The sequence below is a fragment of the Oratosquilla oratoria genome, chromosome 43 (assembly GCF_046742065.1).
Source record: "Oratosquilla oratoria isolate Oo_2021 chromosome 43, ASM4674206v1, whole genome shotgun sequence".
NCBI classification, from domain to species: Eukaryota; Metazoa; Arthropoda; class Malacostraca; order Stomatopoda; family Squillidae; genus Oratosquilla; species Oratosquilla oratoria.
The window spans coordinates 34,769,686-34,787,691 of NC_134819.1; the positions used below are offsets into that span (position 1 = coordinate 34,769,686).

The following is an 18,006-nucleotide window of genomic DNA, read 5'->3' on the forward strand; positions in this document are numbered from 1 at the left end:
TGCTGTGGATGTGCTGTGTCTTGCTGCATTGCTTTTGACCAAAAGTAGTGGGCAGGACACAATGATGACCTGTCATCTATGAGGAGATAAGATGAGAGGGAGGAAATGGTGGTGAATAGGAGTGGGTACTTGCCTTTTGATTTGGCTACCTTCCTTGTAAGGGGGAAAATGCCCTTGGTATATAGCAAGATTGATCAATTTATATTCTGAAATGTATTTTCTTTTCTCTTACATGCTTTCATTAGCAAAACAGGATGGCTGAGCAAGGAAAAAGAGTATTCTCACCCAATTCACTCACATCACACGCATACCTTTCACTCTATCCTACTTAATCCATGTGAAAATTGAACATTGTTAATTGGCAATAATGCCAGTTCATCCTAAATGCATTCTTTTCGTGGACCAGATTGTTGGTTTAGTCAATACTATATTTTCAAACTCGCTCTGCCCTTCCCCACACACACATACATTCTGCTCCCCTCATTATATATCTACTCTAATATCTCTATGACTTCATAACATTAATGTGATAGTGTCTACAAGAATTGAACTAATGGTTATTACCAATGAGATGGTAAATGTTACATTCATTATATGCAACACTTCAATGATCAGCTACGAAGATGCGCAAGTCATCGTAGTGTTGCATATGTATACAACATAAACATACTAATACAATTGACTGAAAAGCTACAAGTATACAAATAAACCCAAGTATCAATATGATATTCATCAAGTACTTACATAGGAACATGGTTATGGATTGCAACTATAAGATTAATAGCTCTTGAAAATATTAGTTTGTCATCAGCCGCAAGAATGTGAGGGTTATTTCTAAGTTTTTCTTCACTACCAGGCTTCAATACTGAAACAACAAAAAAGGGATATAGACACACCATTAATATTCTATGCACATACCATTTGGCTGAAAGATTCTTAAATTACTGGATTATCTTTCTGTTATTAGGAATAAATATTTCCATACATAAACTAAAATTTGGTGTACAAATTTGTCCATGCATGAGTAAAAAAAATGATTACTATAGACATTCTAGGATATGAAATACATCTTTCCATAAACAATTATTAATGGGTTAATGAGATTCACAAAAGGTTGGTGCTTAATGCCTTCAAACTGACAGAATACTGTACTGATCTTAACCTAGCAAATACATTATTTTATTTAGTTGAGGAGCTTCTCCAAGATCAGGGAGCAGGGGTAGGGTGGGTAAGGGGTGACCTTAACCTTCAACCCAGCAGTATCAGCAGGATGAAATTGCTTGGCAAACCAAATTTATAAAGCATGCCACCTTGTTCAAGGGATTAAGAGAAAAATCTTGGCTTAATGCCAATTTGTCAAGCTCACCTGGAACCAATAATTTGAAAGTTATATCCAGAATTGGGTGGGTATAGTAGTTATGAGCCATAACCAATGTCAACACAAAGTTTTTCATTTCATTGGCTATGTCATCTTTAAGTCCAAACCATGGAATTTTCTGCAATTACAAAGTCAACATTAAATAAGAAAAGTGATGCTCAAGTATGAGTGAAGAATTAGATACATCATAACTTGACATAAGCTCACAAATCCTAGGATATACTTGATTTACTTTTTCAATCTGTACAATATTTCCTGAGACAAATCCTCATACCCTTTAATTCCATCTTATCTATTCCCATCACTTCTTCCTGTTTTTAAACCATGACAAAACTGTACTACATTTCTTCCCTAGAATATGACCTATTAATCTTTGGTGCATCCCTTTCATGGAATAGGCTGTTGCCTAAATCATTATATAAATCACACATACCAAAAAATCAAGAACTAGCTGGTCCACCCGCTGATCCAATATAGCTACATTTTCAGTCATAATTACAATCCACCTTTTCAACTCTGTTTCATGGGATGATAAGTGGAAAAAAATTCTTTGATATTCAGCTGGGTCATGATTGTCCTTATAGTGCAGGATAACTGTTCTTGGAGTTATCTTGGTATCAAAGAATACACGTTTAGTCTCCCTCCCATTGGGTGAGGGTGCCGTCTTCTTGAGGATAGGCCTTAATGGCATTTTCTGTAAATTAAAAAGGATTTTTTTTATCTTGACCTTGCAAATAAAACATTCCTACAGACATCAGAAAACACAGACATACACATATATATACATTCTTATGTACACAAAACATGGCTCATACCAATATTACTTGAATTTACACTACTGTAAATATTATTTCATAATGAAATATCTTAAGACTCCCCACTTCCAAACACTTGAAGGCCTCCATTCTTTTAATCTTTATTAGATTGGAATTACTGGCAGGCTTACTCTTTAAGTCATTCTAAAACTGTCTGGAATTGTCTATATCCGAGGCCATTTTCTTATCAACAGGTGAGTGAATACGTAAAAAAAAATTCGGTTTATTTTCAGAAGTGCACACCTGAACGATATAGCAATTCAAAATTGAATATTAATTTTGTAAATTATAATAGCTTAATCTATGATTTTCTTTATGCAAATCAATGACAACAAACCTAGCTAAAAGCAAATACACTACTGACTGTAGCTGTGACAATAGGTTTGAGATGCCATGTTTGCCCAGTTCCGTCAATGTCATTTTGACGATGGCAATGACTAGGTTGTGTACTGGGTGTTTTCCTGCTCTGAGTGATGTCATAGTTTTGAAAATGCAATGGAGGTGAGCTTCATGCTTTTCTTGAAGCTATAAAACTCCTCTACACCCCACAGTCTGATCAGATGACAAAACCACCCATCAACATCCCTGATGATGACAACAACCCAGATGACCTCTAGCATTACAGGTATCACATTACTAAATGCAGGTTAGGTTTGACCAATTTATCATACTTTAATTTCTTCAATTTCCGCATCTAAGCAAAGATGGTGTCTCAAACACTCTTTGCAGCTCCGTTTGTTAGTGGATCACTTTTAACAATTTTTTCTGTTATTGATTTCTGCCAAGAAATTAGATATCACGTTGATATATTATAATTTACAAAATTAATATCTAATTTTCTATTGCTATACTGCTGACTTGCGACACTGCCTCTGACCCAGGGCAGTGGACAAGGTGCAGGGATGACCCGTCATCCAGGAAGTGCTAAGATAAGAGGGAGGGTGGAGGGGAGTGGAGTGTATTTAGGGATGGAATGGGTGGGAATGATTTTATGCCTTTTTCTTTTTGGCTACCTCCCTTGAAAGGGGGAAAAGGCCTTGGTATAAGTATATGTATATTGTTTAGGTGTGCATTTCTAAAAAATTACCAAAGTTTCTGCCTTTCCCATCACTGGCATTACTCAGTAGACATAATTCTATTTATTTAATAAAATGGTACTGGCTTTGCAAATATGTTGTATATATAATATACTTATGAGTATTGATGAAAAACATTGCTTAGTCAATTGTGTTTGGTACTGTTAAGTTTTCATATATTTAAGGAAACAGCAAATTGCAGTAATACCCTGACTACTTATGAATTTGTTAATGAAGTACTCAAATTCCTCTTCTTTTTCCTGTTCTTTTTGGTTACTAGAGCACCACAATTTACCTCAACACCCATTAACTAGATTTTAGATTTAATTTCTTGAATCTAAATTGTGGCTAGCGATCAACAAATTAATCTATCTAAGTTGTACCATCACGGAGACGGAGACGGAGACGGAGACGGAGGAGGAGGAGGAGGAGGAGGAGGAATAAGAAGAGGAGGAGGGGGAGGAGGAAGAAGAGGAGGAGGAGGTGGAGGAAGAAGAGAAGAAGAAGAAGAAGAAGAAGAAGAAGAAGAAGAAGAAGAAGAAGAAGAAGAAGAAGAAGAAGAAGAAGAAGAAGAAGAAGAAGAAGAAGAAGAAGAAGAAGAAGAAGAAGAAGAAGAAGAAGAAGAAGAAGAAGAAGAAGAAGAAGAAGAAGAAGAAGAAGGCTACTGATAATGACAATGATGATGATGAAGGTAAAGAGGAGATACAGGAGGAAGAGCTGATGATAATGATAATGATAATGATGAAGAGGAAATGGAATAGAGGAAAAGGAAGAGAAAGATGATAATGATGATGACAGCGAGTAAGAAATTCTGGTGTGTGGTGTGGGTTAGTTTGTAGAATATTTACCTAACTGTAGTATACAAGAGCAACTCTTGTGGGGTCCAGCTTCCTATTTTCCAATCTAACATACCTAACTTCAAATTCTTGTATGATTCCAACTTGGTCTCTATCCTTGATTTCCAATTATATCTAGATTTGAATTTATGTATTTTTCCAGCTTAGGGTATATCACCTTAGTTATTCCAAGTATTTATGCATCTATATGGAAAACATTTCTACACCTCCTTTAGACATGTAGTTTTTCCTAATATTGACGAGATAAACACCATATGAGGACGGAGCCTTTATTTGTACGACGTTTCGCTTATTACAGCTTTTTCAAGTACAAGTTGAGATACAAATGCTTGAGATTAAATAAGGGGAAAGGAGGGAACGGGGAGAGAAAAGGGGGGGGGGGAAGGAAAAGGAGGAGGAGAAGGGGGGGGATTGGACACTGGGAAAGGATGAGAATGCTGGCCCAAACGTCCGTGGGCGAAATGTCCACAAAGGGTGGTTTAAATATTTAATATTTTGCTGGCCATGGATATTAGGGGAATAATGTGAGGAGATATGTTAAACATGCCCCTGTTTTGTTCAATAGTGTTCGTTCCTTGAATGATTGCTGCTTCTTGTGACCTCAGAAACTCCTCTTATCACTTATTAAGATTTCTCTTCAGTCAATGTAGGTTATCCCCTTCAGCGATCTCAATATCATAATCATATCTCCTTTTTCTCTTTGATCTTTCAAAGTTGGCAGACCCAGTGATTTTAGTCTCTCTTCATATAGTCTATTTGCCAGATTGGTTGCTACCATTTCTATTCTTTTGATCCTGCTTATATCATTTACTCTGTACGGGTACAATACTACTGATGCTTATAATAGTTTTGAATAGATCAGGGTTTCTATGAGTTTTTCCATCATCTCTTCATCCATGTAGTGAAAATCCACTTCAATCTTGTGCAGCAGTCTGCATGTTGCAAGGTACATATACAAGCTCTATATTCTTAAACTATAGGGAAGTTGGGTCATTATGTCAGGTGTATGAACTGAATTGTATCTACCTGTTGTGTACTAGAAGAAAACGTAGTTATTTATCACTGATTTATATCATAAGGGTGTTGGCACATCCATCAAAACATAAATCGGGTCTTGAGCAGTTGTCATGGCTCTGTTTCTTAGTGTATTGCTTTTAGCAACTTTTCCTGTCACTGATTTCCGCCAAGAAAAATTTGAATTATGTTGACATATGATTTTGTAATTTACAAGATGAATAATTTTCTATTGGTGTCCATGTCTAAAATTTTACCATACATTTTTTAAATTGTCTAATATATAGGAAACCAGTTTGATTTGGTTAGCTTAAGTTAGGTTGGGTTTGGTTAGTTATCACTTTTAGGAACTTGAAAAATGATTTTGCTTCAGGTACAATTATAATATCATATGATATGGGAGCCTGGCCTGAAAAATATCAGAGAAATTGCATAATTATTATGCAATTTCTCTGATATTTCTCTGATATTATGATAATAATGCTCACCTGATTGATAATATCAAAACTGGCCTTGGACTTCTAAATCCACCCTATAAATCTCTAATATTCGAGGAAATGTGATCATGGCTTTACAAAATATATTATATAGCACGTACCTGTACACAACACATTCAAATTGCATAATTATTATGCAATTTCTCTGATATTTCTCTGATATTATGATAATAATGCTCACCTGATTGATAATATCAAAACTGGCCTTGGACTTCTAAATCCACCCTATAAATCTCTAATATTCGAGGAAATGTGATCATGGCTTTACAAAATATATTATATAGCACGTACCTGTACACAACACATTGGTTGCTTCTACTGTAAACAATTATTCCCATTCTGCATTACAATCAAAGCCTTCTCAAAGGCAAATTAAAAAATAATTGAATTTGATATGTTCTTTATCAAATTCGGCGTTAAAACTCACACATATCTTATATAATTGCCTGAAGAGTTTAAAGTGAATATACCCAAACACCCATGGCCATGCAATGGCAAACCTTGGTTCTAGAATGTAGTTAATATTAATATAGTCACTTCGCTTATTCAGACATATTCTTTACAAAGACAGTGGGTGCAAGTCAAATATTTAACAGACCTTCTGGATAACTGGGAACTATGTCGTCTATTTCTGGAGGAATATGTGTCACCAGAAAAGGTGACTTTCGGTATCGGGTACAGTAGGATAGTAAACAAGTTAGCACGTTCGAAAATCAGCTAAACGTATCTACAGTATAATATCTAATATAATGCATTTTTCAAACTCCATACGAAGATTGAAATAACATATTTAATGAAAAAGTACATTTCTTTTAATGCTTCAATCTCTGCGAGAATTTACACATTTTATTTAATATATACACATTGGATACTTTAGAAACTTTTGTTATTGTCGACACATTTTCTATGACTGAAATAAACAAAGATTGACGTCACAATGTTGCTGGCGATTTTTGGCACTTATTGAAAGTATACACTTTGATTCTCCACCAACAGATGGCATCGTCTTCGAAATCTTATGGTTATCCTGCTTATTTGAAATTATAAGGAGCGAGTGTATGAAACACAGACTTGAAATATAAGGAAGATTGATTGGTTTCGATATTGAGTGTCTAAGAAATGTAATAAATGTTACAAGAATTGACAGAGAAAGAAATGTGAAGGTCTAGCCAGATGCAGACTATTTTGAGCGATCTATTTGCAAGACTTAAGTGGTACATGAAAATAACTAAAATGAAATTAAAACAAACCCTTGTTCTGGTAAATTTGTAGTCATTAGTATTGTATTGTGGAACTTCACTTATCATAGTCTCATAGATGATGTCTCATAATTTTGTAAAGTGGTATTTTATATATATGTCTTGTATTTAGATTTGTGTATTGCACATTGATATTTATGCGAAATAATGTTTGCATTGTGATAGTTTGTCATTCGTTTATGCTTCTTCGAACCCAGTTCGAATCACCACGTCAGTATCAGTTATGGTAACCACTGTCCTCCATTCTAATTTATTCTATCATTTTATGTTATAAGCTGGAATGGTTCGAAACCACAGAGCGTGTGGAGATTAAGCACCAAATACGACAATGCACTACTTACAGTAATTCCAAGAACTAAAACCAGTGGGTTCATCACTCAATGCTGTATAGGCTATACTCATTCCCCTATGATTCAACAGTACTAAATTGAAAATGAAATCATGCCTTTACACTTTGATTATTATTATTATTATTTTTAGGGTTGATTTATCGAGCAAATCTGACACTGTTTTAGGCTGGATTGAATTCGTGTGCCACTCTGAACTATGCTTCTTTATTCTGCAGTTATTTTTATTTCCAACTCATATGAAAGTATTTCAGCTGGGTTGTTCAAAACACTGGTTTAGCGTTATCTGGGCGTTAAATCAACCAAACTTAAATGAAGGACATAACGCGCCAAAAACCAAGGCCCTGTTCACACCAGTGGTTTGAACCAAGCGAAAACAGAGGCGGTACCGTATAGTCAAAGTAAAAATGCGTGGTTGGGTGCAAACGCCTCCATTGAATTACATTATAATTGAACCGCAGCGATTGAAACCGCTAGTGTGAAGAGCCTGACACCCAGTGGCGTAGCTAAGGGGGGGGGGGGCGGTCCGCCCAGGGCGGCACTTTTTGAGGGGCGGCATTTTTGGTCCTTGTATGGTGAAAAAAAGATCTTAATGAATAATCATTAGTATTAAATCATTCCTTTTAAAGGATATATTAACATCAACTGTCAATCAAACACACACACACACACACACACACACACACACACACACACACACACACACACACAAATATATATATATATATATATATATATATATATATATATATATATATATATATCCTTTAAGAAGTTAATGTGCATTTGTAATATTGAATTATTGAATTCCTTGTGAGAAGGGGCGGCAAACATGAGGGCAGCCCCGGGCGGCAAAAGCACTAGCTACGCCACTGGTGACACCAATATGTATATACATATATATATATATATATATATATATATATATATATATATATATATATATATATATATATATATGATGTAAGCGGAATAGGAAACACAGGAGTCTTAGTCTTGAGTTTATTCCTGACTAGTTTCGCAGGTATTCCTGACTAGTTTCGCAGGCATACCTGCGTAACTAGTCAGGAATAAACTCAAGACTAAGACTCCTGTGTTTCCTATTCGACTTACGTCAACCTGTCAGAATGTCTCAATATATATATATATATATATGTATATATATATATATAACTACAAAGTAATGTCGTAACACATTCGTAAAATTCAACAAGAACCCATTGTGTTGGATAAGAAGAAATGAAATAGATGATATTCATATATTTCGATCACGGACTGTCATCCTCCGTGATCGAAATATATGGATATCATCCATTTCATTTCTTCTTATCCAACACAGTGGGTTCTTGTTGAATATATATATATATATATGTATATATATATATATATATATGTATATATATATATATATATATATATATTCGTAAAAGTGGGCAGTAATTCTTCTTTTATACATGTTGAATTAAACTTGACCGCAGCACCAAAGAAACACTTTTCAGACACACACACTACTCTTTTGTCCAGGGAGATCTTAGTCGACAACACGAGGATCCTAGATTCTGCCAATGACAGCCACCGGTTGGAGATTCTAGAGGCCCTTTATATTAAGGAGAAAGCCCCCATTATGAATATACAAAATAGAATTATTCCACTGGCTCTGGCTACTCTACATGGACACTCATGCACCACCACAATCAACTCCAAAAGAAGAATTGACAGAATATCACAAAGTCAGCACCCGGTCATTAGGCCCACACTACAAGCCACACCAGAATCACAAGGGACAGATTCCCACTGAGTCCACCCAGTGACAAAATCCCCCCCTTTTATTGTGACCTCTCCCAATTACCACTTTAGTTTGTATTTAAACTGTAACAGCTTTGTACCAAATATATTCTGTACTTAAAAATGCTAAAAGATGAGCGAAACGTCGTACATACATACATACATATACCAAGGCTTTTTCCCCCTTTCAAGGGAGGGAGCTAAAAAGGGAAAGGCATAAAATCACTCCCACCCATTCCATCCCTAAATACACTCCACACCCCTCCCTCTCATCTGAGCACCTCCTGGATGACGGGTCATCCCTGCACCTTGCCCACCGCCCTGGATCAGAAGCAGTGTCGCAAGACACAGCACATCCACAGCAAGGCCGCTTCATTTAATCGGCGACCCCCCCCCTCTCCGTCCCCCCTTGCATATAAGGAGAGGACGGGGAGAAATCTCTTCGGGCTGCGTCAACATTTGCTCACGCATACTACCTCCCCCCCCCCCCCCCGCCCATTCCTCCTCATGCAGTCACAACATCATCCATATACAACCATTCTCCACTCACCTCTGTCTTCCGTCCTCTCCCGTCCTTCCTCAACAGACATTCCCCTCTTCCCCAAAGCCCCCTTCACCCCATCCATCCACCTCATCCTAGGACGTCCCCTCATCTTCACTCCCTCCACATCTGCCTTCCATACCTCTTTTACTAGTCTTTCTTCACTCATTCTTTCCATGTGTCCAAACCATCCTAATATTCTTTCATCAACCCTATCTCCCAGCTCCTTTTCCACCCCTGTTCTCCTCCTCACCTCCTCATTTCTCACTCTATCTAGCCTAGTAACCCCCATCATACTTCTCAGACACCTCATCTCAAACACATTCAAACTCCTTCTCTCTTCTTCTCTTATGTTCCAAGTTTCTGCCCCATATAGTGCTGTTGGCACAATCACTCGTTCATACAGTCTCCTCTTCGCATCCATTCCTAAATGTCTATTCCTCATTACACTCTTTAATCCACCAAGGCATTTACTCGCTTCTCTCAATCTACATTCTACCTCCACCTTCACTCCACCTTTTCCTGCTACATTTGCACCCAAGTATCTAAAACTATCCACTTCCTCCAGTCGCTCTCCCTTAATGCTCACTTCCAGTCTACTGCCACTTTCACCCCTTGTACATCTCATCACCTTACTTTTACCCACATTTATCTTTAGCTTTCTTCTATCACATACTCTCCCAAACTCTGCCACCAGCTTCCTCAATCCCTCCTCCGATCCTGCCACAAGCGCAGTGTCGTCCGCAAACAACAGCTGGCTCACCTCCCACTTTTCTCCATTTTCTTTAACCATCTCCAATCCCTGACCCACTACCCTTGCATTCACCTCTCGCACCACCCCATCCATGTATAAGTTGAACAGCCAGGGTGACATAACGCATCCTTGACGAAGTCCCACCTTTACCTCAAACCACTCACTCTCTCCATTTCCAATCCTGACACAAGCTCTACTACTCTCATAAAAACTCTTGACAGCTCCCAGAAGCTTTCCTCCTATCCCATAAATCTGCATAACCTCCCACAGTGCCTTTCTGTCTACCCTATCATAAGCCTTTTCCAGATCCATAAAAGCCCAAAAACATCCTTCCCCTTTCCTATAGCTTTCTCACATATCTGTCTTACCACAAAGATCTGATCTACACAACCTCTACCTGTCCTAAATCCACACTGTTCCTCACCAATTACTCCTTCTGTTCCTCTCCTAATCCTCTCAATCAAGATCCTCCCATAAGCCTTCCCAACTACACTTGACAAGCTAATCCCTCTGAAACTACTACATTCACACTTGTCCCCTTTTCCCTTGGCACGTCGTACGGTAGTATTTTATTCCGCCTCCCCGATGAGCCGAGATCTCTGATTAGAAAACTTGAGTCAATCAACAAGAAGTTGATTCTAGCCCAAGCTGCGGTCAAATTTAATCCAACATGTGTGTGTGTGTATATATATATATATATATATATATATATATATATATATATATATATATATATATCAAGTAACGTAGATGTAACACAAGAGTAAAATAAAACTTAAACCCACTCTCGGAGAAAGATAAGCTAAGATACAGAGTAAACCGTATATTTCGACCACTAACTGTAGTCCTCTTCAGCCCTTACAATTATATGGTACATAGACAAGAACTTATATACAGAGGGGGAAACTACAATAGGGAACTCAGTAAGCCTCAGGTCACGTGCCCTGAGTGAGGTCGGACGTTTCGTCCTCTGGAGATGAATTTATTAACTGCCATACTAGTAATGGCATCTGGTGACCATTGACCTTTAGAAGTGTTATAATTTGGGAACTGTTTTATTAATGAGGACTCAATAATTTTTCTTTTAAAACTACAATGTGATTTATATACTGTAGCTGCATTCTTCCAATCAATTCTGTGATCTAAAAGACTAGAATGGAGGAATACAGCAGAGTTTTCTTGGCCGTATTTTAATGAATTTTTATGTTCTTTGATCCTAGTAGGTAGATCACGTCCCGTTTGTCCCCAGTAGTCTACACTTTATCACAATTGAGACCTGGTATTTTATATACTTCGGGGTGGACACTTACTACTTTTCTCAAATATTTTATCCTTAATAACATTGAACGACTCGTGATCTCTCTAAAATGCATATTTGGCGATCTTTGCATATCTTACAAACACGCGCGCGCGCACACACACACACGTTTCGTGGAGCAGTTGGCAGAGTTCTCGACTGCCACTACGGAGGTCCAGGTTCGAATCCCGCCCAGGGCTGAAACAATTTCAGTATCGCTGTGCTGCGGTTTGTTACTCCAACTCTCTTGGGCGGGGAGTTGGGGGTGTATGTGCGTGTAAGGTCACAGCATTACCAATAGATCGGTCATATACGAGCTCTGAGCTCTCTTTCGGGAGGGAAATAGCTGTCGTTCACGAGTCCAGCATGTGATCGAAAGACCAGTGTGAATACACACGCAAACACGGAGCGGGTGAGGAAAGACTGAAGGTATTGGGTCTGCCAGCTTTGAAAGATCGAAGAGAGGAAGGTGACATGATAACAGTATTCAGGTCACTAAAGGGGGGTAGATTGCACTGAAAAGGGGGATCTCCTGAATGGAGATGGGGGGCGGCTTTGGGAGGTCATGGAAGTGAATTTGTCGTGCTCCTTGATTTCGAATATATATATATATATATATATATATATATATATATATATATATATAATATATATATATATATATATATATATAGGTAGGTGGTAGCTGTGGCCAAGATGGTTAGATCAAGGAACACGAACAAACGTATCTTATATCACAACATTGCTGGTGGTGAATGAGACTAATGTTTCCTAAATATGTGACTTTTATTTGTTATTTTATTATTTTAAATTCAAATTAGATAGTGAATGTCTGTGTGGGTGTGCGGGTGTGGGAGGCTGGACTAAAAGACTTAATCGATACGGACCTTATGTGAACATCCTGGTTGCAGTTCCAACTGTGACCGCTAATCGTTGAACGTACTCAATGAATCACTTGTACACTCTCTTCTTGAACTGATAGAACTGAACTTGTCTCTGTGGTAATAGTTTAGAAATTGACTAGGCTTTAACTTTTGAGAGCTCTGACATTTAAACTGAATAATTTTGAGTGTCAAAGCAGACTGAAATTTACGCTGTTGCTGGCCAGGAGGAAACCTCTGGATGATATAGGCTCCTCCAACAACTAATTATGATTGGCTACGAATCTTTCTGTATACTACAAATGGCCAACGGCAACACATGCCTTTTTGTAAACATTCCTGTCTTCCTCAGACAGGGCTCGGTTCATTTGGGGTCAGAGGTCACGAGTCCATTACAGAAAGGCGACCTCACAAGACAGAAATGGTGTTTATGGCTTGATAAGGTGCCCAGCGCGCGATGCGATGACGAAAACTAGTATCGACTAGTATCACTCTCTAGTATAAACTAGTATCAGCTAGTGGTGATGATGGTGTCGTCAAACCAATCACCACAAATTTAGAAAGACCACATGTTGAAAGGATGTGAAGAGATACATTTTCCCATATGGATGTATGAATATGTGGAATAACTTAGGTGATATAGCCCAAGCTCCAACAATACATGAATTCAAATCTAATTATGATAGTTGGAAACCAAATATATAGATTAAGTTGGAACCGTACATGAATTTGAGTCTGGGTATGTTAGAATATTAGAGAATAGGAGATAGGATCCAACGAGTATTGCTCCTTTCCTGTATACTATAATTAGGTAAATACACAAACATAGATTAATTATCGAACACTGGGCAAAGGATATTTGCCATCCATAGAAAATGGTAATTGAATTACTTATTCAGTGAGAGAGAGAATATATTATCATTATTTTTTAATATAGTTGGGATGCCTCACATCCCGGAGCACCTTTTGTGGTCGTATATTTTCTAATAGAACATGGATAACTTCAGTATTCCACCCCATCACGGCGAAAATAGTAGATATCAAGCAAACGACGAGAAGACGCTTTTGCTAGTGGTGGGCAGCTACCGGTAAAGTTACCGGTTTTATCGGTAACAACCTTAACGGTAACTTACCGGCAAAAATTCTGCTACCGTTAAGGCTCCGTTAACCGATAAGCTATACCATAACACTCGGAGAGCGGTAAGCACGTCTCGGCTTGGTGGTACTGAGTGACGGTACTGACGGTAGTGGTGGACAGCTACCGGTAGTTACGGGTTTTATCGGTAACAACCTTGACGGTAGCTTACCGGCAAAAATTCTGCTACCGTTAAGGCTCCGTTAACCGATAAGCTATACCGTAACACTCAGAGAGCGGTAAGCACGTCTCGGCTTGGTGGTGCTGAGTGACGGTACTGACGGGCCCAGTGTACCGCTAATTTTACCGGTTAAACTTTTACCATTAAGCAGGTATGTACCGCTAAGGTCTCGGTAATTTTTTACCTTTAAAACCGTTTTTTCAGCATTTTTGTTAATTTCTCAATAGAATTAATGTTATTTCTGTGATCAGCATACGAAATTATATTAATTGTGAAAGTTTCATCGAAAAAATCCGCGTGTCACCAAACGAAGACTCATATATGTATATGTATATATATATATACTGTGTATATATATATATATATATATATATATATATATATATATATGCTTAAGTGATGAAAATGCCAATATGCTTCTGTTTCTAAATAAGAATATGAACTAATTTGTATGAAAAGATAATTGAGGAAATTAATAATAATAAAAAAAACATGCTGACAATGAAATCTAATATATCCTTGAGTATTCACCTTGGTCTTTGGATCACGTGCTGGGCTAATTTGTATGAAATAAGTATTAAAACAAGGGAGCATTAAAAACAGTTTTTAGGAAAACATTTATTACAAATTAGTCAGTTTAGGTTAGTTTTTAAGAAAACATTTATTACAAATTAGTCAAAGCTCATTATATGTGTATGTGTGTGTGTATTAACAAAACTCCCACTCCCACATGCACCCTCCAAACATGAACCCATGCATGCAGACAGACGCGGACGAAAGTTTATACACCACACCCACCCTCAGACACCCTCCATTCACTCACTCGTGCGGTAGATAGCATACTATAGTAGCACCAATTAAAGTATGACTTTTTCCCTTTACAATGACATAACAATAAAATTGATATGTAAAATAGAACCAGAGATATAGCTTATTAAATGACAAAAACATTGATTTTTCGAACTCGACTAGAACTTGGGACATCACTACTGCTTCACGAGTCTGTTACCGGTACATTGCCGGTAATTTCGGTAACGGTATTGTTGTTCACCGGTAATTCCGGTATTGAAATTAGCGGTATTTGCCCAGCACTAGTTTTTGCGCGTAAGAAAAATGACCAATGTTTACATACAGCAGAATTCAAACGACTGTTTGATTATTGCCACAATATACATTCCATAAAATTAACTTTCTAGTTCAAGATGAATTTTGTTCTATATAAATAATTCATCTCTTATTACGGAATAAGTTGTACATAATTTTTTAAAATATATCTTAACATGTAAGTTCAATTTCTTTCCCTCGGATTTCTTCCGAGGTGTGAACTAAAATGGTGAGTAGAGCGTCCAACCTAAATCCTCCAGCGTTACACGAAATCCATTCCTAAGCTCGGAATCCAACCTATCCGTTGACTAGAGTAATCGTATCTTAAAACTGACAAGGTATGCAAAATTGCAAATCTGTGTAAATAAAAAGGCAAGTACATGTATTAATTATTTACATTTTCTCAAATACCAAGTCACAGGTCTCATGCGGGATCCAATTCTTTCCCAATTGTCTGTTCTTCGTCACTCCTTACAACCATATTAGCTTTGATATGCTAAAAGAAACATTGGCATGTTGTAAATTCCCCATCCTAGTGAAAAAAATCCGAAAAATGGCGGTTTTTGTCTCTCCCTCCCTCCCTCACTCCCCCTCCCCTCTCTCGCTAAGCTTCGTATTTTTGTAAACGCGGCGTGCAGAAGTCAAACAATGCTCTGGGCCAGCTTGATTGTATGGCACACAGTTTCAAATACAATGCTTAGTGGTGAGAAATATGAGAAGGGAAGGTATTTTGAAAACGTAAACACAGATGAAATATAAAATAAACACTTTATTCGACTTACATATAATCAACCAAGTGTATTAAACCCTAGATTGGTAGAGGAGTGCCAATTGGATACACACTCTTCGCATTTAAATTTCTTTTCCCCAAATGATACCTCCTGTCATACCGGATGCCCCCCCCCTCTCCCATTTGTACGTCACTGGTAGTGACGTATCTTGGTCCTAGATTGAAAGTTCAGTCGACAGCGATAGTTGGAGCGCACTTAGTTCCGTTTCCTTCCCTGTGCATTGGCTTTCCGAATCTGTTCTGCTGTATACAATATCACGCACGGTGGTTTCGATAGTTCTTTGTCGGTTTTCGTTTGGCTAAATTCTTGAATAAACTCGGAATGATTCGTGTCGTTCTGAAACGTCTCAATTTTGCTTATGTCTTTTCGGTGCCTTTCTACGTTCGTTTCCGCGTGGAATTTGATGTTCTGGACATGACGTGACCATATGGCACTAGCCTGTTATTATCAATTCGATTATAAACAACGGCGAGGTGCGGTTGTACATGTATTGCCACTTCCCGCTAGCTATGCCCATGTTTCTACCTTAATCTACACTGGTAAGGCCTACTGGGAAGGAAGCTATTTAAGGATTATGGAGCCAACGTGACTAGCCCGGTAATTGTTTCCACGAAGACTATCGATTTCATTAATGAAGAGGTAGAAGTGTAATGGCAGATTTTTTTTAAAACAAGTGTAAAAATGTCCTTACTTTTAATTGGTTATCAATATCCTTTAATTTTCATTTGACTATGCACGTAAATGTAATTACAACCAACAAAAGATTATTGGACCAGAGTCCATTTAATACTAAGACACTAAAACATACCAAAAGAACTGTGAAGCATGATACGTATCTAGGTATATTTTATGAATCACCTGACTTGAATTTTCGGATAAAGCGCGTAGGTTACCTACTTAGGAAATCTGCCGGCCATATACAAAAAGACACAATTATCGTGGACTCTCTACATTTATTATTAACCTAAATCTGAGGAAGGGCCATGGAGCACTATTTACACTTTATCTCTGAATTAGTAAACACAATAGAATTGCAACAAAGTAATGTCGTAGCACATTGGTAAAATTATACTGATGGCCTACTTTTGGAGAAGAATAGACGAAAGTAAAAAGTTCCGTATATTTCGATCACTATCTGTGATCCTCTTCACATCTGCTGAAGAGGATCACAGATAGTGATCGAAATATACGGATCTTTTTACTTTCGCCTATTTTTCTCCAAAAGTGGGTCATTAGTATAACAATAGAACTAAGTGTTTTCCCCTGTATGGCCACACTGCGCTTATTTTCCATAGGAAACTAGTTCAGACGTATTAGTATAAATTGATAATTTCTGGACGCCTGGTTGGCGATTTTATTCAGGAAGTCAGTCATCCCTATGTAACTTCTCATGAGTTATCTCTATCCACTAGATTCTTCAGATTAAAAACTACATGCCTTCTGATAAGTGTAAGGCCATGTTAACTATTGGTTTGAACTGCGCGGTTGTGTGTGAACGGATCCATTGACTTACGTTATAATTGAACCGCCGCGGTTGAAACCGCTAGTGTGAGCAGGGCCAACATGTACTCCGTCGCTCTGTCCTTTTGTAGCCTTATTTTCTGTTTCGTCTACCGACGATTGACGCCCTGTGCTAAATTATTAGAATGGCATTAAATAGATAAAAACAGTAGAGCCAACAAACTGCATAAGCACGCCTACTAAATCTATCAAGATAGATGGCTCACAGTAGGCCTATTGGTGGGTAGTACCACCGAGTGTCGAGCTGCCAGTGAGTGGACAATAGTACTTACTTGATACTTGATGTGACGATTCGATGCTGAGCTCCGTCTTGCATGACGCTCTGCTCAGCTGAAAACGATTATACTAGCAACCAAAATCCGTCTTCATTGACATGCTGTCCGTGTCATAGCACTCAGTGAACAAATATGCCTATAGTTCCTTCTAGAAGGTTATGTAGTTCTCGGATATCTTACGCGTTCGAATCTGTTTCTCAGCCCTGCCGCCGATTTGTTTTCTTTTACTTTCTGATTACTGCAAAAAAAAATAATACATAAAAAAGAAATCATAAAATGTACGGAACATGATGAAATTGTCTTAATGGAATATGTAATAAATTAAATTATGTGCCCATAATGACAAAATATGATTTTATCACATCAGGTGCATCTAAAAAAAGGAGAGCCTATAGTGCTACTATACTCTATAGTTCGTTCTGGGGTGGCATACTATGCAGAAAGATATAGCATATAGATGGGAAATAAGAGAGGCATGTACCAAGGTTGATTTGGCAG

The 18,006-nt window shown here is 37.8% G+C and overlaps 1 protein-coding gene across 4 annotated transcripts in view; it reads right to left on the reverse strand.

The window, feature by feature from the left end:
* Nucleotides 1-17,525, reverse strand: part of Tif-IA (RNA polymerase I-specific transcription initiation factor RRN3 homolog Tif-IA) — a 30,168-nt gene extending 12,643 nt beyond the window's left edge. Inside the window, exons 1-4 of one of the 4 annotated variants that reach the window (XM_076179592.1) lie at nt 17,506-17,525; nt 1,812-2,072; nt 1,367-1,496; nt 745-865 (exon numbers count right to left, since the gene is read on the reverse strand). In XM_076179592.1, coding sequence (XP_076035707.1) covers nt 745-865; nt 1,367-1,496; nt 1,812-2,069 — 509 coding nt within the window. In that variant the 5' untranslated portion in view covers nt 2,070-2,072; nt 17,506-17,525. Of the gene's footprint in view, nt 1-744; nt 866-1,366; nt 1,497-1,811; nt 2,073-5,928; nt 6,126-6,235; nt 6,471-6,509; nt 6,536-17,505 lie in introns of those variants that run through there. The other 3 variants (XM_076179591.1, XM_076179589.1, XM_076179588.1) reach the window with 3 other exon arrangements.
* Between the last annotated feature and the right edge of the window lie 481 nt (nt 17,526-18,006).